Source organism: Grus americana, chromosome 1 (assembly GCF_028858705.1).
Source record: "Grus americana isolate bGruAme1 chromosome 1, bGruAme1.mat, whole genome shotgun sequence".
NCBI lineage: Eukaryota > Metazoa > Chordata > Aves > Gruiformes > Gruidae > Grus > Grus americana.
The window spans coordinates 81,595,357-81,619,724 of NC_072852.1; the positions used below are offsets into that span (position 1 = coordinate 81,595,357).

Consider the following 24,368-nt stretch of genomic DNA (forward strand, 5'->3'; position numbering starts at 1 on the left):
GTCAGTTTAAAGACTGTACTACAATAATTGTACATTTATGAAAATGAAAATAAATGTAGGGAGGGATAAGTTAAGGCTACAGAAAGAGCTTCCATTTTGGGACAATCTAAAATTTTGAGTACTTGACCTTCCAAATTTTTTATGCTGTTCCTTTATCATATATGTTTGTGAACATACATTTGTAAACACTCAGAATTTAGGGAGGGTTTTCTTCCCATCACATCATAATACAGATCTTTGCCCTTAAGCAAATGATCCACCTGATGTCCTTACTAAATTATCAGACATATATATATCCATATCCATCCAATAACCATCACTGAAGTGGGAAGAGATCGACACTTCGGAAATGAATTTCAATCAGGTGGTGACAGTAACAGAGATTTTTCATTCAAACTTCCCACTTTTCTGAAAGTGCATTCTACATGGTAGAGATATTTTATTTCTTTCTCCCCAAACCTGTTGTTCTATGTCTGCTTCTTTTCCGTTCCTAGTTTTCATGCCAGTTTCCAATCTTTAGACTTCTCATACTAATCCCAGTTTACTGGCTCAAATAGTCCTATTTTACACTCTAAATTTTCAGTATATCCTTCTGCCCTTAGACTGCCACCTTTCAATCCCACATATTTTCAGCCCCTACTTTTTTCCTTCAATCTCCTGCTTGCTTGCGAGTCTTTATATGTCCTTTTCCCAGATCCTCGCATCAGCATCTGTCCTCCTGTCATTTCACTGAGCCTGCATGTCCCAGTCCATTCCTCCTACCCCACCACTTCACCTCGGCATTCAAGCCTGGTATTTTCCCTTTCCCTGTGCCCTGGGCAGTTTCAGGAAGAGCTATAAAAACAAAATCGACAGATTTTCCACTTCCAGCCCCAGCACTGCTGCTCAAAGAAACCTGAATTTTGCATTGTGCAGGCTCACTGTAGATTGAATCTTCGAAGAATATAAGAACATTCTCCAGCAGGGTGTTTTAAGCATACACAAGCTACCAATTTTTCAGAGCCTTGTTAGTCAGTCAGCTTGGGAGTTTATTTTCAGTGACAATCAAAAAGCTATTTTCTCATTAAATTTCAAGTATCTGCTTCAAAGTGTGGAAGTGCTAGTGCTACCCCATAAGAAATTGCCAGCATTGCCTTTTTCAGGAACAGCTTAAACATTTTGCATGAAATGTCTCCACAAGACTCAAACTGAAGCAGACACTTGGCATGGAAAATATCAGCATAAAGAGCCTACATTTGTTTAAATAACTTTTTCAATTCTAAGAAGCATTAGTATTTAGATTAGCATTATATTAGTATTTATGTGAGTTTATAAAAAAGAAAGTCTCAGGAAGCCTTGGTAATGTTAAAAATTGCATTCTAGTAATTTATAAACAGCGGTATGTGGATATCCTTCTCAAACAGTCTACCTACTTACATGTTTGCAAACATGTCTGTACATACACGACGTGTAGAGAGAAAAAAATGACATAGCGTCTTCTATACAATATGTGCACTACATATGTAGATGACAGACTTACATAAATCACATTCCCTGCATGTGTAGTACACAGCTTTGAAAACCTTGTCCACTACTAGTCCGCTGTCCCTGTGGCTTACTCTTATGTTCTGAATCCTTGAGAAATTCCAAGCAGCTGCCATTTTAATCTAAAAAAAAATCAGCTTGCCAGTGAAATATTACTTAGTTATGCATAAACTTCAGCACAGCACATACCCGACATCTATAATGCAGCTTATCTGAGTACTGCTTTTTTGGAGAAAATCGCTGACTTGTTTCTAAAATTCTCATAAGTTTACTTTCTAGTACGCAATTCTCAGTTTTTTGATTGAAAGCAATTAATCCTTTTAAATTTTAAAACAATATTTGTAGTTTAATTTTTAGTTGCCATACTATTTTACAGAATGTAAATAGCCCTCAGTTTGCAGGTGTGTTCTTAGTAGTCTGGAGATAATATGACATCCATAAGAACTTAAACAGCTTATATCACATATTTGAATTCGATTTACATCATATTCTTTTTTGCTGAACTTTTGTGTTCTTTTGCCACTTCATAAATTAAGTTTATACAAGGTAGCTGGAGCTTTACATACCAGGTGCTAAATGCTTTTTCAGAGCTGTCAACATAACCAATTAAAGGTGCTCCTAAATAAACTTCCATTGTCCATTACTTAAGGACAATATGAGATGGACACACATTTGTGGACTCAGGTTTTTACACCAGTTACTTGTGTCCCCCATCTATCTTTCAAACTGCATGCTGTCAAAACCAGGAGAAACAAAAGTTAATTCATAAATTGGTTCTTTGTGACATTTTCCGCAACAACAACAAAAGGATAAAAGGTTGTGAAAGGACATTCTCTTGATTTTGCTTGTGCTTGGTACCTGCCTTTCATAAAACCCTAATTAGGCTGGGATTTTCAGAAGCATTTAGCTCCTAACCTAACCCTACTGAAACAGTAAGTAATGGAAGTGTTAAATCAATATTTAGGAAAGGTATCACTGTTACTGCTGCTGCCATAGTACATGAGTACCGCAGACTCTTTAAACATGCTCATGCTGTGAACTAGGGAATGAAGAAGCACAGAGAGACAAAGTGATATTTCTAGGGATTCTTAGTATGCAGGGAATGAATTCAATCTATGTGTCCTGACAGGTTCTTTGATTACAGAATTGTCTTTTCTTACTTACATGTAATCACCTATAACCTGTCTGCAAAGAGGAGCAAAATTAGGCTAACTTTAGAAAATCAACTTAAGAAATAATAAAAAAATTGATTTACAAGGTGGAGAACTTGCATCATTTTCCATTTCAGATAAAAGTTTAAAAGACCATACAAGAAACAGTGTGTCCTATCTTAACATTTTCCTTCTCCAGTTATAGAAGTTGCATGTTAACGTACTATTTTATGCAGAATGGAATGCAATAATATTAAACAAGTTTATAAAAGAAAGTAATAACTAGGCTTGACTATTAAATCTGTTTCTGGTAATAAGCAGCAAAATAATTTTTATTTACAATTAGAGAGGGGCGAAAAAGGAAAGAAAAATTAAAGAAGTTCAAAATTCCTACCTAAGTTGAACTTTCTAAGAATTAATTCAAATTTTAGTGTGGACAAAAACCCACAAAAGAAACCTCTCTGGTATCAAAGACATTTCAATGGTATTTTCTGATTTTAAAATAAAGACTTTTGTATTAATGCAGAAGTAAAATGAATACATCATTTTTTGCATTCGTTTCTAATCCTTTAATTTCTTTTTCTAGTTTTTGTATTTTATTCTTGTTGATTTGAAAATGATAGTGTTAGTCAGTACGATTCTATCATTCACAGCAAATGTATTTCCGAAGTTTAGCTATTTGGATTAGTGCAGACACAGTTCCATCTGCAGCTGACATGTAAAAACAAGTCTTGACTTTAAATGTATTGTATTCTTAGGGGAATTTTAAATGTAAAAACAGTACTGATACCTTTGAATGCACAACCAGTTGCAATCATTCTTAGTTTTTCTTAACAAAAACCACTGTATCTTCTCGAAGGGCTACACAAACATTAATGTTTACTGTGGTAGATGCACAATACCAGTATACAGAACCACTATCAAGTTGAAATCACAGTTTAATGAGGCTGCCACATTTTCTCCTGCACCTGTGTATTCTAGTATACTTACCTAAGAAGCATTTCTTAATTGAAAGAGAAGTCAAGAACATGATTGGGGGGGGGGGGGGGGGGGGGGAAGTTACCTATAGGCTTCATGGTTAGATCATGAAACTAGATCAGCTCTAGAAGCAGCTGAAGAATTTTTGTTTGTAATGAAACACTTTCTCAATAACCCAAAATTGAATACAGTATCTTGTCACATTATTCACTACTCACATCCAGATGTATAATATCATATGTTGTTTCCTGAGTTTTTGCACCAAGTTTTATAAAGTCACATATGGTTAAGGAAACATCAGCTCATTCTCCTCCCTTTTCACCTCTCCCACCTTGCTCTATTTAAAACTCAATGAGTTGATATTTGAGTAACATAAAATTTGCAGCTCTACTGGAGCCTACATAAAATCACAGGCTTAAAACAGAAACACTGATTTTATGGTCTACTACAATTTTGTCTGAACATCAACTGTTATTAATCCCTCACTGTTACACAGGTTCTTTTAGTCACCTCTCCCGCTAAACTCTCTCCTACTCCAGAGATGCTATCCTCAATAGTCCCTCAAACCATCTAAAACTGCTTGAGTACTACCCAGGGGGATTTTTCCTGAGTTCTGCTTTGCACATTTCCACGTTTTTCCCAATTTATACTCACCTTTGTGTTTGCTTTCTACAGCAGACCTAAGGAAGGATTTTGTGTTCAAAATCTTACCAATTTTCTCCAATTACACAAGTAGATTTAGTAACGATTTCTTCACTTTACAATTTTGCCTTTCTTTAACTGATGTCTGCCCATGTATCACAGCCATATTTAAAATATTCAGTTCTAGCAATCCAAAAGAAGAAATAATTGCATAGGTTCACAAAGCAGAAAAATGCTTGAGTGATAGACATAGCTCAAAACTGCAATATGGTCTCTGCAGTAGTTGACATCTTTACTCTAAAACGGATGATAATAGTGAAGTTAAGAAAAAAAAAAAGAGTTTAAATCTTACCGATAATTGATATTGGCTTTCTGGCAAACCGTATTCTTCCCTGGAAGCCAACATACTTACTCCTGCAGCCTGCAGACCACAATCGGACCACATATTCAGCACCGAAAAACACAACCAGAACTATTTCCTGTCAGAATTAAAAGGACAAAATATCAGGACTTTTTCATTGAAAGACAGACTACAGTTCACACATCTAATTTATTCCTATGACTAATACAAATATCCTTGTTGATATGAAAGAAAAAAAAAGAAAAAAAAAAAAGGATTGTGCCTAATCTGTTCACTTTTTATATGTATATGCCATCAAGTACATAAAAGGGAGATGTAATCTGTTCCTGAATGTGATTTGCATGACTAAAAGGATGGCTTAAGCTCCATTCCATCAATATATCATAGGGAAAATGTAATATTATTCTTCTTTTATTTCTTTCAGAAAATTAAAATTTTTAAAGATATTAATAGAGGGAGGCTACAAGCATATCATTCCTAAAACTAACAAGTATATGAAAAATTTCTAGATTAAGAAACAGAATTTATAAATATAAAATCAGCAGCTGCAATGTCCACTTTTGTATATTCAAAGTAGAATCATAGATTCATAGGATATCTCAGGTTGGAAGGGATCCATAAGGATCATAAAGTCCAACTCCCTGCTCCTTGCAGGACTACCTAAAACTAAACCATATGACTAAGGGAGTCATCCAGACACTCCTTGAACTCTGTCACACTTGGTGCTCCCTGGGGACCCTGTTCCAGTGACCAACCACCCTCTCAGTGAAGAGCCTTTTCCTAATGTCCAATCCGAACTTCCCCTGATGCAGCTTCATTCCATTTTCTCATGTCCTATCACTGCTCATCAGAGAGAGGAGATAAGCACTTCACCCTGCGCTGCCCCTCTTGAGGAAGTTGTAGACTGCAATGAGGTCACCCCTCAGCCTTCTCTTCTCCAAGCTGAACAAACCAAAGGACCTCAGCTGTTCCTTGTAAGTCTTGCGCTCAAGACCCTTCACCATGTTGGTCACTCTTCTCTGAACACATTCTAATGTGTTCTAATGTCCTTCTTATATTGAGGCACCCAAAACTGCTCCAGGTGGGGCTGCACTACTGCAGTGTAGAGTGGGACAATCACCTCCCTTGACAGCTATGCTGTGCTTGAGGCACCCCAGGACACATTTGGCCCTTCTGGCTGCCAGGGCACACTGGTGACTCATATTCAACTTGCCATCAACCCAGACCCCCCAGATCTTTTTCTGTGGGGCTGCTCTCCAGCCTCTTGTCCCTCAATTTGCATGTATAACCAAGGAGTGCCCCATCCCAGGTGGAGAATCCAGCACTTGCTCTTGTTACATTTCATCCAGTTGCTCAGCTCTCTAGTCTATCCAGATCTCTCTGTAAGGCCTCTCTACCCTCAAGGGAGATCATAGCTCCTCTTAGTTTAGTATCATTGGCAAACTTACTTAAATGTACATTCAATTCCTGCATCCAGATCATTTGTAAAAACATTAAAGAGCACTGGCCCTAAAATCGACCCCTGGGGAACCCCACTGATCACGGGCTGCCAGCCTGATGTAACCCCATTACCATAACCCTTTGAGTCCAACCCATCAGCCAATTGCTCACCCAATGTATTATGGACTTGTCTAGCTGTGTGCTGGACACTTTATCCAAAATGATACTGTAAGAGACAGTATCAAAAGCTTTGCTAAAATCCAAAACCACTACATCTACTGACTTCCCTTGGTCAACTATGAGTGACCTTGTCAAAAAAAATTAAGTTGGTTAAGCAGGACTTTCCCCTTGTGAACCTGTGCTAGCTATGACCATTGACTGTGTTTCTTTCAAGTGTTTTTCAATAACTCCCAGAATAACCTTCTCCATAATTTTACTAGGCACTGAAGTGAGACTGACAGGCCAGGGTCTTCCTTATTACCCTTCTTGAAAATTGGGACAACATTTGACAGCTTCCAGTTGACTGGGACCTCTCCAGACTCCTCAAGACCATTAAAAAAAAAATGCAAAGAGGTCCTACAATGACATTCTTTTTCAGTACCATGGGATGAACACCATCAGGCCCCATAGATTTATGCACATCCAGATGGAGCAGCAAGTCTTGCACAAGGTCAGGGTCAGCTGGGAGTTTATCATCCCCCCAGTCACAGTCTTCCAACACAGGGCTCTGAGGTTCCCAGGGCCCATCAGTGGTGTTGAAGACAGAGGTGAAGAAGGAATTAAATGTCTCCACTTTGTCTATGTCCCTATTTGTGAGGTGACTGACCTTGTCAAGCAATGCTATCTCTGATACTCCTTTTGCTATTAACATATTTTAAAAAGCCCTTTCTGTTGTCCTTCATAGCGCTGGCCTCTTAGCTTGAACTCTAATTGAGCTTTGGCTGCACAAAATTCTTCCCTACGAGGGCAAACAGTATCTTTGTAGTCCTCCTGTGTCCCCTGTCCTTGCTTCCAATATCCATACATTTTTCTTTTCCACCTAAGTTCTAGAAGATCCCTGCTCAGCCAAGCCAGCCTTCTGCCCTACTTGCTTGACTTCCAGCACTTTGGAATTGCCTGCTCCTGCACTCTTAAAAGATGGGTCTTAAAAAGTGACCAGCATTCACAGACCCCAGTACCTCCAAAAGCAGAATGCCAGGGGACCTTACTAACTAGCTCCTTCAGCAGCCCAAAGTCTGCTGTCCCCATATCCAGAATCAAAGTTTTGCTGGCAGTTTTTCTCCTGTTGCCAACTTTTGAAACTCAACTACTTCATGGTCACTGTGATCAAGACAGCCACCAATCACCACTTCACCCACAAGTCCCTCTCTCTTTACAAACAACAAATCTAGGAAGGCACCTTTCCTAGTCGGCTACCTGCACCAAGAATTTATCTTCAACATTCTTCAGAAATTGCCTTGAACCTGTTTGTGTCCACTGTATGATATTCCCAGTTGATGTCTAAGAAGTTAAAATCACAGGATAAGGGCAGCTGATCTAGAGATATCCCTTAATACAGCAGCACAGAAGGAGGGGGAGGAGGTGCTCCAGGCGCCAGAGCAGAGATCCCCCTGCAGCCCGTGGTGAAGACCATGGTGAAGCAAGCTGTCCCCCTGCAGCCCATGGAGGGAGGATGAGGGGGTGTAGAGATTCCACCTGCAGCCCGTGGAGGACCCCACGCCAGAGCAGGTGGAGGCACCTGAAGGAGGCTGTGACCCCGTGGGAAGCCCACGCTGGAGCAAGCTCCTGGCAGGACCTGTGGACCCGTGGAGAGAGGAGCCCACACCAGAGCAGGTTTGCTGGCAGGACTTGTGACCCCGTGGGGACCCCACGCCGGAGCAGTCTGCTCCTGAAGGTCTGCACCCCATGGGAGGGACCACGCTGGAGCAGTTCGTGAAGGACTGTAGCCCGTGGGAGAGACTGACGTTGGAGAAGTTTGTGAAGGACTGTCTCCCGTGAGAGGGACTCCATGCTGGAGCAGGGGTACGATGAGAGGAGCCCTCCCCCTGAGGACAAAGAAGCGGCAGAAACAACATGTGATGAACTGACTGTAACCCCCATTCCCCGGCCCCCTCTGCCACTGAGGGGGGCGGAGGTTGAAGCCGGGAGTGAAGTTGAGCCTGGGAAGATGGGAGGGGTGGGGGGAGGTGTTTTAAGATTTGGTTTGATTTCTCATTACTCTGTTTTGCTTAGTAATAAATGAGATGAATTTCCTCTCTCAGTTCAGTCTGTTTTGCTCGTGACGATAATCAGTGAGTGATGTCTGCCTGTCCTTCTCTCAACCCACAAGCTTTTCGTTGTACTTTTTCCTCCCCTGTCTAGTGAACGAGGGGAGTGATAGAGCAGCTCTGGTGGGCACCTGGCCTCCAGCCAGGGTCAACCCACCACACATCTTTAACCTGGGCCCCAGAGGGGCTGCAGACTTCCCTAAGAAGTGGGTCATGTTGGCATATTGAGCCTTCTGTTCCCCTCAGGATAGAGTTTCCTATGACAAAGACCCATTTTTTTCTTTATGAAGTGGTTTTGATGCAGGGTGTATGCTGACTTAACCTTGGTGATACCTCCAACCTAGATGAACCACTGTCCTCATCATTGTTCAGGTCCACTTGCAGAGCCTCGTATCTATTATGCAGGGGCACCTGGGAAGGTGGGGTAGTCACAGAGATGCGCCTGCATCTCTCTGACTCCCTGATACTCCTCAACCTACTCACCTCCTCCCTAAGCCCTGCCACTAAGCTGAGGAGTTCCTCTACCTGGGCGCACCTCCCACAGGTGTGCTTACTGCTGCCATCCAGTACTGCCATAAGACCAGGACACATCCTGCAGCCAAGCACCTGGGTGGCTGCATCTTCCCACCAGAGCTCTGAGAAGCTGCGTCAGTTCTGGCAGGTGCAGAGCTTAGAGAGGACACAGCCTTCTGCTGGGTGGATAGTATTGCTCCCTGGTTGAGCCAGCAGAGCTACAGCACCCTTCTGTGCAAACTGCTGTGCTGAGCCCTGGTTGCTAGCACTCCCCAGGGGTTTCTTATGTAGGGAGGAGCTTGGCCCTGCCCAGGTCCCATCAGCTGCTGTCGTGTGAACTGGTGGCTCCTGGAGGGTCTCTCTGCTCCCCTGAGGTTCCCCCAGTTCAGGAACCCCCCTGTGCACTGTGCTAGGGTGCTCCACTGTGGATCTGACCAGCACCAGAGCTGCTCACCTTGGTAACTAAGAGGAGCAGTATACCTACAGCACATAAAATAAACTTTCTATATTTTAAACTTGCTTCCCTCTATAGAACTATATTGTAAAGCACTCATGCATAACCAAAGATCCGTATACTTTGAGATACTTCTAAAGGAAGCAGATTAGTAAAGGATCACAACATGGACAGATTTGTTGAGATCTTCATTCCTTCCTTCCTTGTTTTCCTCTGCCATTGCAATATGCTAGCACAACCAAAATACAGCTTCTAGGCTTTGTTCCAACCCAAACTGTATCCAGTAACTCAGAGTCACCAAACACCTACTATATAAACTACAGCTTTGGAAAATATTTGTATTTTAACTTAAACATGCTTGCAATCTGCACCTGGGGAATTCTAAAGCACCCAAAGAGTGAACACACTTAAATCACAATTTTCACTGAATAACAATACCAACATGTCTTTAAAAGTGACATTCTGAATGGTTGAAAAAAGACCAAAATATTTCAAAGCTGAAAAACAAATAAGAAAAACTCTACACTAACATGCAAAACTTCACGTCAATTTTCATTTTTAACAAAGTTAGGTTAACATTTCTGTATTCACTTCTACCTCCTTGTTTTGCCTGGAATGAGAACCAAGAAAACATGCACAGTCTTCCTCTGTTTTCATGACACTTTCAGCCTAAAACCAAGGATTAGTAGAAAGCTAAGAAAGTTTACAGCACAGCTTCAAGGCAGAAGCACAAGAAAATGCACAGCAAATTAACTCCACAAATTGATTTTTTTAATTAATGTATTATATAGATCTTCTACAAGTAATACTTCTAAGTTTATGCTCTGTCTGGAATCTAAATGCGAACATTTATTCAAACATAATAGTCGAAGCACAATTCAAAAACAATCTTCAAAGGAGAACAATTCTTGCAGCTCAGCAATCTTGCAAAATGCTCTCTCACTTATTAAATTGTCCACATTTCTGGCAGGTTCCTGGTATCATCACTCAGTAGCATTTGTTTTCAAGTCTCTTATTCCCACCAAAAGAAGCAGAACATTACTTATATGGACCTAACAGACCTACTGGAGGAATAGCACTGAAGCTTTGTAGTAGACTGTGAAGTCACGAACACTTTTTTCTGTAATTAGGCAGAAAGCTAGTACCAAATCTTGAACTGAAAGAGCATTTCTGAAGTAAACAGTTCCACATCCTTATCTGCAGACTAAAATGGCTGAGCTCCACCTCAGAAATACATGTACTCACAGTCTTAGAGAAAGCATAGCTTATGTGATTTTGTTGACAATGTTGGTAACTTACCCTTTGACAAGGGAAGATATCCGTAGCAATTCAAATGAAAACAAATGTGCCATCCAACTGCATCAAAAGTATGCTTCTGCTGCTCAGTGGCACTTTATTCAATGTCGGTCCTAACAGACAGCACTAATGGCAGTGGAAGAACCATTTCTACAGAAACTGCATATTAGAATCACTGGGTCAGTCAGGTAAAAAAATTGTGTAGAAAGGAGACAAGCAGATAAGCACTGAGGAAGCAAAGACTTCTTAGGCCTAGGTTATTCCTTGGTGATCCTCTGAGGGTAGTTTTCAAAGCTGAAATTAAAACTGTATCTGGCCTGAGGGTATTTTATTCTCAAGGCAAGTTCCAGAACCTACGATTTTTATTTCAACTACCAACAAGAACTCATCTTGGTTACTTCCAGGAAACCCTGCTGAAGTCAATAAGGTTGCACAGTCTATGGAAAGGAAAAATAAGTTGTTAACAGGAAAGATGAAGGAGGAGGAACCTATATCTTCAATGAAGCTGAAATTACTGATCTCAGTTCATTTTGTCCTGGACAAGCATCCACATTACCAAAACCACAGCAATTAACACATTTGTTGGCAGCCTCAGACAGGCCAAAGACCAAAAGAGTATGAAAACTGGACAAACATCACAGCTCTATAGATGGTCTCTCAAAAAAAAAAAAGGAAGGAAGATTATTAAACTTACGCTGTTGTTGTGTATACTGCTAATGAAACATAGAAGATATCCATCTGCAGGGCTGTCAAGGCTGATCAAGCTTCACCTCACTAAATTCACTTTTAAAAAAAGCCCTAACTGCCTCCTTTTCCTTCTATACACATAAAAACTTTTTCAGAATCTTAAATTTATAGCCTCACATTTACCTTCTGGTAAAGAAAAAATACCCCAGCAATTTTCTGGAAAGTCAGAAAAAACCTAATTGTTCTCACCAAAATGGCAACAAAAGATGGTGAGGAGTTGTTGTGGACCAAACGTGAACCAGAAAAAAAAATCGGCAAAAAAAATTCTGCAAATTAAATAGTATGCCAGATATGCTCCTGATGATTGACATCCATTTGTATGTCAGTATGACATCTTTCTCCAGCTTTCTGAAATTTTCCAGAATCCTTGCTTTTAAAATGGGATTATATTCACAAGGATCCCGCAAAACCTTTTTATTTAGGCTCCCAGCAGTATTTTTCCCCCTACTCCTGCAAATGGTGAAGGAAGAAATACATAATGGACGATTCTCAGCAGATTTCATAAACCTGGAAAGCCATTTGGCATCAACAGAAAGTCAGGGATGAACTCCTCTAATGAAATCAAAACAAAAAATAACAAGTAGGAACAAACCATTACCTAAAAAACAAAAAGACCCACATCAGACTGGATCAAAATACAGCCAATAACTACCCTTGGCTACTTTAGCAATGAGCTTTGAGTGTCAGTCTTCCAGTTTCCTCAGCAAACCTTCCCTGAACTCCTACGAGGAAAGAAAGGGAAAGCAAAGCTGCATATCCTTTGAACAGAACAGCTGCCATAAACTCTCAGGACATTTGCCATGACCCACTGAAGGATCACGAGACAGGTGTGGAAAACCACAGAGCATCATCCTTTGTCTGGGGCACTGAGGCTGCTCCAGAGGCATACCGTATTGACAAATGTACCAGCGGAGAGGGTCTTTGGGCACCACTGCAACTCAAATTATCTTCCAGGAAGCGGAGCACAGAGTAAGGAAACAACAGTACGGACCAGATTCATCACACTCACACATTAGTGTCTTCCTGTTTTGTTAGTGGTAAAAGGATACTCTTGGCAATTCAAATTGCCACGGTAATACTAGGGAAAGCATTTAATATGCAGTAACTGCCTATCCACTGTAAAGAACTGACATACAATATAATTACAGATTTTAAACTGGGCTTGTACTATCTAATATCTCTTCTACAGTCAGTAGCAGCGTTCCATTATTCTGTGCTTGTCCCTGTTGTCTGGGGAAAAAAAAACAAAACACACACCTATATTCTTTGCTCAGGTGGAAGCCCTTAAACTCATTTCATCTTTGTATTTTTTTTCTTTTTCTTAAGTCTAGCCACTGCATAAGTCTTTTTTTCCCCCCAGAAAATAAAACATAAAGTAATACATAATCATTTTAATGCTATTCTTAGTATAACTCCATTTTATTAATTTTATTAAAAATATGAAAAAAATAAGCTTAAAGGGAAATATATATGCAAATAAGTTCCACCCATATCTAATTCAATCAGTCAAATAAGAAACTCTTGTGGAAAAGCCATCAACTTTTACTCAAGAATGTCATTGATGACCAAATAGAAAAATGCTCACATTAACACAGAAAATCAACATTTTATACAGGAGCGTGTGTAGATGAAATATATAGCCTGGAATTTACCATATGTTCCAGTACGGTTATGGATAACTGCACAGGGGAAGCAGGAGAAGGGAAGGAGTTCGGCTGAAGTGATTAAAGTGCACACATGAAAAAGACAAGTATTTTCTCAGCTGCAGCTGTGTTTTAGGTGGAGAGCACACACAAGGCTCTCTTCACTTTTTTTATTGGAATATTTAGGTGCTCGGGTAAAAGGAGGAAGTGGGATGGCTAAATGAATAGTGTGTGCTCACGAAGATTCAATCAAGGAATGGCAGCTCAAAACAATGAAGCCTCAGAAGCAGGCATAAAGGTTTAATAGTCCAAATGTTTGCACACGTGTACTTATGTCCAAAATTTAATCTGATAACCTGTCTTCAAGGTTTTCCAGTCCTTAGAGTTGAAAATGTCAATTTAGTTACCTGTTTAGCTTAATAGTTACTCAAATGCTATGAGAACCTACTGATACTGAAAATACTTATTTCTACCATTATGCTTGCTCTTATAAAGATGACAGACATCATATGTGAAAATATAATATCTAACATATGGAAGAAAAGATGCCAAATGCTGCTAAGTGTCCTACAGTATCATTAGCTTATTCAGACTTACATCTCTTAGATGAAACCAATGCACTTAATGTTTAAAAGTGTTTGGATACAAATGGATTTGTTTAACATTTCTTTTAAAATTGTTTCCATGCACATCTGATAAATATGCTGAATTTCCTGACTTCATACCAGAAGTATCTTTATCATTCAGGTTTGGTTTTTTTTCAGGACTTTTTTCTACAATTGCTTAATTCAGAAAGATACTGCTAAGGCAAACTCAATCAAATAGTGAATCAAGAAGATTCAAGAAGTTAGTGCCTGAAGTTCTTCACTTCTCTATAGATCCACCAGTACTCCACCAGAGCCTTCCAGTTCAGTGTGTTTTGAAGCCTGACCTGAAGGGAGCACCTCTGGTAGGAGGGGAAGGGTTTAGCTTTGCTCCTGAAGTGGAATCTATCCAATGTGAATATGCACTTCAGAAGTGTAAATAATCATATCCATGTTTCTTAACCTTTTGATTTGGGAGGGTCTCAAAATTTCAAGGGGAAGAATTGGAAAAATCCTGCATGTACCTCTCCACCTTCCTCTCACTCCCAAGTTAGAAATGTTTCTCTAGTCTCTTGGGCCACATTCTGAAACCACTTTGCACAGAAAACTCTATAGAGCTAGAGTAAGAAGTGAGTAAAATTTGATTAAAGGCATTATGAGTTGGCCCTTTGTTAATTTGTCTCAGCCATGCTTACTGCACAATGATTTCTATTTTAGACACACAGCAATCATCCAACACAACATGTTCTGTACCGCATTAGGGCATTCCACAAGGTAATATAAGCCACAAGAATAATTGTATCATAATTCACATTGAGAAGCTTGATAGTTACATTTGATTCCAGAAAGACTATGGCAACTCAGCAAGATTACTTAGCAGACAACTTAAGCTTACGGAATGTTGAAAGATTTGTGAACTCAAATTTTTTCCTAATATGTTTAATGTATGAAACAATATTCCATATCTATTTTAAAAATGTTTTATATTGTGATAATATTCCTGATCTATTTTTTTCATCTTCCTACAGACCAACAAGAAGCTCAGAAAGAAACAGCAATTCTTCTTGTTTTCTGTCTCACGGGTTTACAAGGAATAAAAGAATAGGGCAAAATCTTTTGAGTCACATGGTTATTTTTATTCAGATGTATTCTACCCTAATAGTCTGACTCTTTCACAGCATAAAAGAAATGGTGTATTTTTCTACTGAAGCAGTTTACCTGTCTGTTCCTTTAATGGATTGGACACCTCCTTAACACCTACTGTTTCACAGGCAATATACACTACCACAAAAAGCCACTATTATGGTACCTACTCTGCATGCCACAGTCTAAGAAATCCATTATCATCTGGTAAGACCAGCAGGAGTACCTGTGAACTTCACATATTATATTATCAACATATCACTTTAATAAACAGACCTGGAAAAGCGCTAATGCCATGTGGCAAAGCACAGATTTAGAGTTATAAATCTGCATAAAAGCAGGAAATGGATAAAAATTCCACCATTTTTACTTTCTAACACTAATTGCTTTGATGGGATGGAGAAAATGCCCTCAAACCAATTAGAATACATACACTTCACCATAAATCAGAGAAGACTAAATTAAGCTTACATGCCATGCAGCCTCATTTCTACTCTGCTAACAGGTTAAAGATGACACGGCATTCTATGACATGACTATGCAGCTTAAATGGCAAAAGACACAAAAGCAGAGACAAAAAGACACAGAACAATACGACCCATCTGCAGCCTAGAACTCTTTGATGAGATCTTCCCCTCAAGCCCCGACTCCTAAATACAACCATAGCATGAGCCTCTCTCCTGAAAAGCTCAAGCAGCAGTTGATGTGGGAGCTCCTAATGTTACATCTCAGCCTTTTCTCCAACAGGATTTGCAAACAGAGGGATGTTAATAAAAGCTACATGCTAAATGTAGTCACTACATGAGTATTGCTAGCAACCAAGCACTGTGAGAGGGCAGTGAGGGCCTACAACAGAGGCAACAAGTGAGGACCCTGAAAACAGTCTTTAAAGGTATCATGTACCCTCTAGTACTGCACTGCTATGAACTACAGGTGTTAATGTGTTTGGAAGATATGCTGTTGCTTTTTCCAGCAAAGAAACACGTCAGAGGAAAGCGGATGCATAAAGTCTGTCTCCCAAAGGAAGAGGTACCACAGGAGCTGATCTCATCTAGAAAAAACACTGGAATCCAGGATCCAGCCATGCTAAAACAGAGAAGGTGATCCCAGCTGAAACACTAAGACTATTCACCTTGTTTGTGGTTCTGCTGCAGAAAGCTTCTAGGAGAGCACATGCCCTTTAAAGTCTTATCCCATAAGCCTGAGAAAACTACAGTAGGAAACCACCCATCAGGAGAATATGATTAGAATATAGTGACCCCTGGTGAAAGCAAAATAAAAGACACTCAGAAGCGCTTACCTATTTTAATAGATAATAGTTTTATAAGAAAGTCTTCCCTTTTGCATTGAAAACAGACCACTATCAGAGACACCACTGAAATAACTAAGCTTTTGGTCCAATCTAGTGTAACAATCCCTACAGTTTTGCCACTTATCCTGAAAATACCGCAGGGATTTCACATTCGGATTATGTGCTCTGAATTGGAAGGCTCATTATGATAAACAATATTTCCTATCCCTCCTTCATTCCAATTGCAGTGACCACAACATTAAATACATCATGGCATACAAGTAGAAATTAAATTAACAAAGTTGAATCAATATGATTTATAGCAAAAACATTCTATTTTCTCAAAGTCAAGAACACTCTTGGCATTCCTAACTTTAAAAAGTAATTAACATTAAGATATTAAAACAGTGAAAAGTTTCCCTTTCACCTACAACACTGTTATAAAATCGATGATTTATTGTGTTCTGTTACTCATAGTGTGTAAAAACATCATATGTATGATAAAAGTAATATTTTGTTCTTGCTTTTAGAACAGCACAATTAGTGAAATTACTCCCATGAGCTAAGAAACTCTCTTTTTGCAAGGTCTTTTACAATAAAAATAAAAATCTGTCTTTTGTAAACTACCATGGTGACCTCTCCTGGTAGAAAAATATATGACCTCTAACCATGAAAACACTCAATCAGATTAATCCTCAAAGGGGGAATTACACCTGGTCCACTTTATAGTTTATTTTTAATGCCATATCCTTAAAGATCTAGATGCCATTTACAAATCAAAACTGACACACTAACTACTAGATCATTAAGAAAACATAAAAGCCTCCTGCTGTATAGGCAAAAGCCTATACAAGAGGCTTTGGCAACTTTTTAAAAGTAATTTTTCAATAGAATCACCTTAGAGTAAGATAAAATTATAACTGCATATATTAGGGAATTAAAATTTGGGACAAAGTGGAAGGATAAAATGTTACCTAAAAGTGACACAATGAAGGAAGCCTCAAAAAACAGATGGACGTAAGCATATGCAGGCTTTGCTGAAAACACAGGGTTTTTTCCTTCTCTGGCATAAACTTTTTAAATAAAAACAATCATTTTCATGAGAATTTTAAGCAAAAATACTCCTAAACAATTTTTATAATATTTTTAATCTCAGTCACTTAGCTATTGTGATCTTGGACTCAGACAACTTCAAGATTTGCCTATGGTCATGCAAAAAGTCAGTGCTAATATATCAGCAACTCTTTGAGAATAGCTCAAGACATTCTTTGCTTTTAACAACCACCCACTAACATTAACTAGTGAAAGCATCTAAATTTGTTGTATAATATGCACACACACCTGAAAGACAGCTTTATACATCAGGAAGCAGACATGTCCATGTAAGTTTGATGACCTCTCAGAGAAGAAAATGGCTGAAGAAGCAGCATAACTTTAAACACTACAGTAAATAAGATTTTAGAGGATCATTCTTAGAACAAGGATTATAGAAGGAATATTTACATACAAGTTACACATATTAAAAGTCAAAAAGAACACTTAAGCAAGCAGAATTTTTGTAATGAAAGACATCATAAACAATCGGCACTGATTTGATTGGTCTGTTGAACTCACAGGGGACATTTCAACAAGTGAAAGCAAAAAGGAGTAAAATGGCTAGAACTCTGGGAAATATGGTCAATGGAAATAGAGTTGACCTATGACAGGAATCCAAGGTAATGATAAAAATACATATATTTATTTTAAGAACAAGTATATTAAAAGCAACTCTAGTATTTAAAGACTAACTTTTTCTTCTTTTAATTATTTATTACCAAACCATCTGTAAATATATCAGTGAAGAACTGAAGTATGAAATTACTTCAAGCAGGTAGGGTTTCCAATTAAAAAGAAATAATACTATGCCTGTTCTCTTAATTTCTCAGAATATGCATTTTGAAAGAATTTGACATTAAAAAAAGAGTAATAAGGAACAGGTAAGGATGATGGAACAAAAAGACAGCTGTCAGGTTTTGCCTTCTTCACGATGAACACTCTTCAAGAGCCAGGTTCCTGTTAGCAAAGTGCATGGGGACGCAGCTCTGCAGCTCAGGCAGGAATCACAAACTCATTCTGCACTCAGTCGCATGATATTTAAGGAGCACTTATAAAAACCATTGGGAAGGTAGCAGATAAACACAAGTAATAATTAGGAGTCAATTCTATCAAAGACAGAAAGTGAACAGTGTTGACTCAAGATTAAGTATTGATTGTAGGAAATCCCATAATCACTGTTCTTGACTTGTATTTGGAAGAAGCTATTAAAAAGGCAAGCAAACCCTGACAAATATCTCCATGACTGCCAAAAGTGTCTAGAGAGTAAGTAGGGAAAGAAAAAAAAAAAGCTATTTAACAGGGTTTTTTCTTCGCTGTTTTTGCCAAAAATATTAATCAATCCATTTTTTATTTATTAATTATTAATTAATCCATTTTTAAAAATGAATTTTAAACCAGTTCCAGAATTCTGATGCTCACATGCCTGTTGAGAACTGGCTTTACCATGCGGTCTACAAAAAGGCAAGAGAGCCATATTGCCTCCCCTACCCCCAAACTGTTACTCTTAGAACATACCATACACCCCGGTTACCCACCTTCTGGTATTCATGCATGGCATGATGAGTGAGGCTGTATCGCAAATTCATAAACACCATCCTGGGCAGGATTATTTCAGAAGCTTTAATATACAATAGAATAAATTCTCTCTTTTCAACAGTCCCAGTTATAGAACTGCCCATAGTCATCCCTCACACTGCCCTTTTGGCTCACTATGTTGCTCAGTTTTGCCAATTTGTTCTTAAAAGACTTAAGAGACATGACAGACTTCTTCCAGAAGCACACTTAGTGCACCAAATCATGATCTGACAACAGGCCACTAAAGGTGGCATCATGGTGGAAGTTTTTCACAGACCACGTGATCAGGATAACAAGACAGACGAAGTCTTCTTTAAAGAAATCAAGAAGGTTTCTAGACCATGCACTGATTCTTATATAGGACTTTAACTCAGCTAGCACCTATTGGAAGAGCAACACAGTGAGATGCAAGCAATCCAAGAGATTTCTGGAGTAACTTTTAGATACAGGTATTGAGTGGGCAACTGGGAATGACAGCTGGATCTGCTCTTCAGATACACAAGGAAAAAATAGTCGGGGATATAATAATCAATGACAATGCCTTGGATTTAGCATCCAAGAAATAATGTCATTCAAGGTTCTGAAGGGAGTACAGACCCTACACTTCAGGAAAGAAAACTTCCAACAGTTCAGAGAACTGATATGTGGGATCCCACGGGAGATAGCTCTGAAGGGTCAACAAGCTCAGAATAGGTAGCAGGTCTTTAAAGACAACCTCCTCCAAATGCAAGAAAGTGATGAAAGCTAACAGGAGAACAAGGGAAGTGATTATCCCCCTTTACTTAGCACTCATTAGACTGCATCTAGAATACTGCACCTGTATTTTGCCAGCACTACAAGAAAAACTTTGATAAACTGGAGCAAGTTCAGCATAGGACCATCAAGGTGGAAGGTCCCTTCCAACCCGAATTATTCTATGGCTGTATGAAGAGAAGAAACCACCAAGGCACGATTCCAGGGTTCTGAGAGATACAACATTTGCATACCATGACAAGTGGAGATGTTATTCCTACCTATTACACAATCTGTAACTAGAGTGGCCACCATTATTTTGGAAAACCATATTTGCCCTTCCTGCTTGGAAAATTCCAACATCTGCAGGAGGTGATAAGAGAGGCAGGCAATGCAAGTTTGGAAGGCAAATGGTAATGTAGTATTGCCTTAAGTGCTGCAAACACTTTATTCACAACTGTGGCATGTTCCATTATGCTTGCTTCCCCAGGCATTGGACGAGAACTGTCTCATGCAGCAGATCCTAAATATTGATGGATAGACAAATGAAAAAGCTCCCAACAGTACAAATCTAGAACCAAGGAACCTAGGGATTCCTTATCATACCACAGTACATGTAGCAATCTGAATAAAAAACAACTGCAAGTGCATTTAAGCTTTGTGGATTGTGAAATTATATATTGTTCTATCTAGAAGTCTCATGATCCATTTTAAACACTATTTGAAACTCTAAGCTTCTCTCTGCAAGTATAAAACAATCAGAACAATTATGTTCTTCACTACCTATTCTGTTGGTGTTTATCAGCGTGATGCATTGTGCCAATGCCACTGTCACTTCCCTTATTTGCTGGCTTGCTAAATAGTCAGAGGAGAAAAAACCCCGAAAACCAGCAAACCAGGAATTACCAAAGATCATACAACGTATTTATATGGAAAAATTAAATTAGATTATCTCCAACAGAGCTGGCAAAATCCCTTCCAAGATCACTGGCATGAATACACAAAATATTTGTTAGTATGAGAAGAAAAATCTTCTGCAAATGGCAGCATTTGCAAGTTCAAGACAAGCATTTTCACAGGTCCTACTACCACAGAATTACACTGATTTTACCAGTGATGATCAGATGGTGATTTCAATGTTGTCTTTTCTTCATGAATGCAAAGAACAGAAATTTCCTTTAAGCTCAGGGAAGGACATCCAATAGAGCGATTTACAGCATTTGGGGAGGCAGAGCATCATGATGCCTGTATCAGAAGCTGTGGCTATGCAACGTCTTCAGTAGTCTCAAAGATGGACAGATTGGCCTTAACATTTAAATGCAGAGCCAAAGAGTCACATTTTTCTCCTCCAGAATTCATTTGAATTTTCAGAGACTTGAAAACACATGCTTGGGGTTGAGGAGGGAGTAAGGGTTTGGGGCTTTTTTTACTTTAAGTTCTAGCAACTGCTTCTTTAGCTCCTTTTTTTCATTCAAGCTACACACACTGCTTTGGAGGGCCTTCTATACCAAGAATATATACTCTCCTTGGTATATTCACATAGCTTGTCTGAATGATGATAGGTTTCACACTTGACAAGAAATTTTCTTAAACCACTCAGATGTATTAAGAATATTAAAAAATTAAGTCTTTAAAATACAAGACTTTAGTGGCTTGGAACACATCCGCAGTTACGTCTGTTACTAATGTGCCATATCTACCCCAGTGACACATATTATCCAAAATTGTGTTTGGCACATCATCTCACCCTCTAAGAAAATACAAAAACATTCAAGTGTCTACAAGTATCAAATGCTATCCTTCTTGTCAGGCCTTACCAGCTTTCAACATTACAATTTTGAAGTTGATCCTTCCCAACTGTTAATCTACCTCAATATAACAAAAGGCAGTTTTTCCACAAGTGGGAAAATACCACAAGTATCACATAATAGTATTTATTTGCTACTGACACACTAATAGGGCTATACAAAGAATTACAGGTTCCTTCAATCAGGAGAGAAACAAATCAATTTCATTTTAAACTTGATCCAATAGATGCTTTCATCCAATTTTATTTTTCATCATACTGGCAGTCTCCAATATTCTCAAACACTTTCAAGAGAGCAGAGTGGCATGGAAGGCAGAATACATAGGCATGTGTTTTCATATTTTGGTGAGAGACACTCTGGTTCCATGAACAGTCAACTGTGGTATGAGGTAGATCAGAGTAGTGACCTGCTACAGAGTAAAGTGAGCAATGATCTCCAGGCTTCCATGGGGTTTGCACTCTCCTGGGTAAAATGAGAGATGCAGTTTGAAGTTCCTTCAGGTAAAGGTGGGGAGGAGAGAATTGCTCCAAGCAGGAGTCTAACCATTAGCTACTAAAACAAAGAAACCTTACAACTCTGTGACAAAGAACTAATTTAGTTAGCTCCAAAAGCAATCTTTGAAATATTGTAATTGAAGTGAATTTATTTCAGAGACTCACAGTTTTAAGACACATGCTTTCCAGGCAAGTGAACCTACAGTAGTCAGCAGAACAGCTAACCTCTGTTCCTCTAGGAAGGAAGCTAAGGAAACAGCAGGGAGGAAAACAAACTCAAGAAAGGTATCCTCCAGGGTAAAGCTGTATCACAAGGTGGCCAAGAGATTGTTCCAGCACTGCCACTGACTATGCATGATTCATTTGCTAGATGATAACATCATTTAAAAATAGCTGGCAATGCTATGTGGGGCACTATGTGAACCACACATCTGTCTTCATCTAGTTATTTTTTGTCCAATGATAATATGTGTCTGCACATGCACATACCATCTACACAAAAAAAAAATATCAGCTAAGCATTGAATCCTTGCCAGTATTACTGTTTCTGGTGGTGATTATACTGACCGATAATCAGTCTACATCCCTCAGTGAGGGGGCAGAATACTGCACTTTGTTTGACACTGAACATGGCTTAAAGCCAAGCAATATTTGTTACAGGATTAACATTAATCAAAATCCCCAAATAACTCAGGGATCCTAATGATGGCTTAGTCAATTGCACACAAAAGCTGCATATACTAATGTAATCTAAGCCACAGGAATAAGTAACGGATTTTTATTTTCAAACCAGATGGAAAACCAAAATCCATCACATTAGAAGCCACCACTAAGCAAAAAAGAAATTACAATAAGAATTCTGAGATTATCACACATTGAGAGATCAGAGGATTTGAGTGGCTAAAATACAGATATTGTGAGCAACTGTTTAAAAGTGATTTACTCCATTTTTATCAAGGATGCTTCATCTCCATTCTTAACTTTCTACTGGTGAAGAAGGGCATGGGGGAACAGAGGAGGAACATTGGCTAGAGTCATGCAAATTATTCATACTTTTATTTCCCACCTAACTTCAAATTAACACTTAAAAATATTGTATGTACATTGCAACAGTTTATAGATGGTTGCTGGATGTGATCTGACATTTTTAAGAGACTTAATAGCTCAGGACTGGTAACACAGTTAAGGTACATTTCTGTACCTCTGTAAATTGGCCACTCCAATGACAGAAAAATCTGCTCATTTGGAGGTATACAGAGGTGGCTTATTGTTTTCCCAGTAGCCAGGGAAACAATTTTTTTTTTATCTCAACATTTGTAGCTTAAATTACTACTTAGGATCCTAATAGCAAGAAAAGGATATTAGATAAGCAACACGATGTCTTTATGCTTTTGCAAAATACAATGTACAAAACTTAATGTATGCTCAAGAAGAACCTGACACCCTAGTGCTAACAGCCACAAAACTGTTGACAGCACTAACTTCAAAGCAAAATCACTGGTACCTGGAAGTGTGATAGGAGCTCCTCCTTCCTGTTCTATACACTGGCAAACTAGTCTGACAGAAATCACTTACCCCCAAAATTCAGATACTTCTGAAGAGCATGGTTCTTGGCCAATTTTTTACCATAAGACTTAGAAGAGATATGTTTTAAAAATACATTCCTGCCTATAAAATATCCTGTTCTACACTGCATAAGACTGATGAACACCAGTTGTCCACGATAAGAGCTACAGGATACAGTTTCATACCTTGTGAAAAGCAAGTATATAAAACCTGTTAATCTATCAAGTAGTCTCAGTTTACAGATCTAGAAAATAATCATCCCTATTAAACTATAGCCTTCCTTTAATGAAAGCAGGTGATATTTTAAATATCCTGGTAGCATGCTTTCACTGAAGATTTTTAACAGTTATCATCTCCCTTGTTTACCTAAAGCAATTTAGATTTAGCCAAACTGATGAGACTCTTTCCCAAAAAGGTTCACTCACCATCCAGAAAAGGGTCCCAGTGGCAAATTCAGAATAATGCTCTATAGTAGACAGTACACTGAATATTAAACAAATCAGCACCAAGAGAAATCTGTAAAAAGAAAATAGTGTTTAGTGACTCGTCAAGTTGAACTGTAAAATCTAGATCTAGTTTTAGCTCTCTCATTCACATAACTATTTTCATCACAAGTACTTTGTGTTTAATCAGTTCATTCTTCCTAGTCAAGTGAATACCATCATTTTGTACTCAATAACTTTTAACAAACATCAACTAAATATGACAGAAAGGCTGAACACAGTTAAATCAGTACATAAAACTCACATTATCAAGTATAATTTCACATAGAAGCTTGTCATAGTGAACGTTCCATGTTCCACTGATTGCTATATAACTTATGTGCTGCAGTAGAAAGGTATCATAATTGACAATGCATTAGTTAAAGTAGAATTAGACATATGACTGGAATGAGGAACAGTAACTTCAATGAAAAATGTTCCATTAAATGCATTCCATAAATTCAAAAGATATGTAAATACGGAATAAACAGCTACTACCATGGTATTTCTAGTATCACCATGCAGATCAAGAAAAAAAAATTCAGAGGGCTCAAAATATATACTACTGTCCCAAAAAATACT

The 24,368-nt window shown here is 38.6% G+C and overlaps 1 protein-coding gene across 8 annotated transcripts in view; it reads right to left on the minus strand.

The window, feature by feature from the left end:
- LOC129215548 (potassium voltage-gated channel subfamily KQT member 1-like) overlaps positions 1–24,368 on the minus strand; it is a 537,892-nt gene that overhangs the window by 484,694 nt on the left and 28,830 nt on the right. For all 8 annotated transcript variants that reach the window (XR_008580024.1, XM_054848960.1, XM_054848954.1 and 5 more), the window contains 2 exons: positions 23,730–23,820; positions 4,648–4,774 (listed from right to left, as the gene is read on the minus strand). Coding sequence is in view for 7 of the 8 variants with exons in the window: in XM_054848960.1 (XP_054704935.1) it covers positions 4,648–4,774; positions 23,730–23,820 (218 nt within the window). In the remaining variant the exon portion in view is untranslated. The remainder of the gene's footprint in view (positions 1–4,647; positions 4,775–23,729; positions 23,821–24,368) is intronic.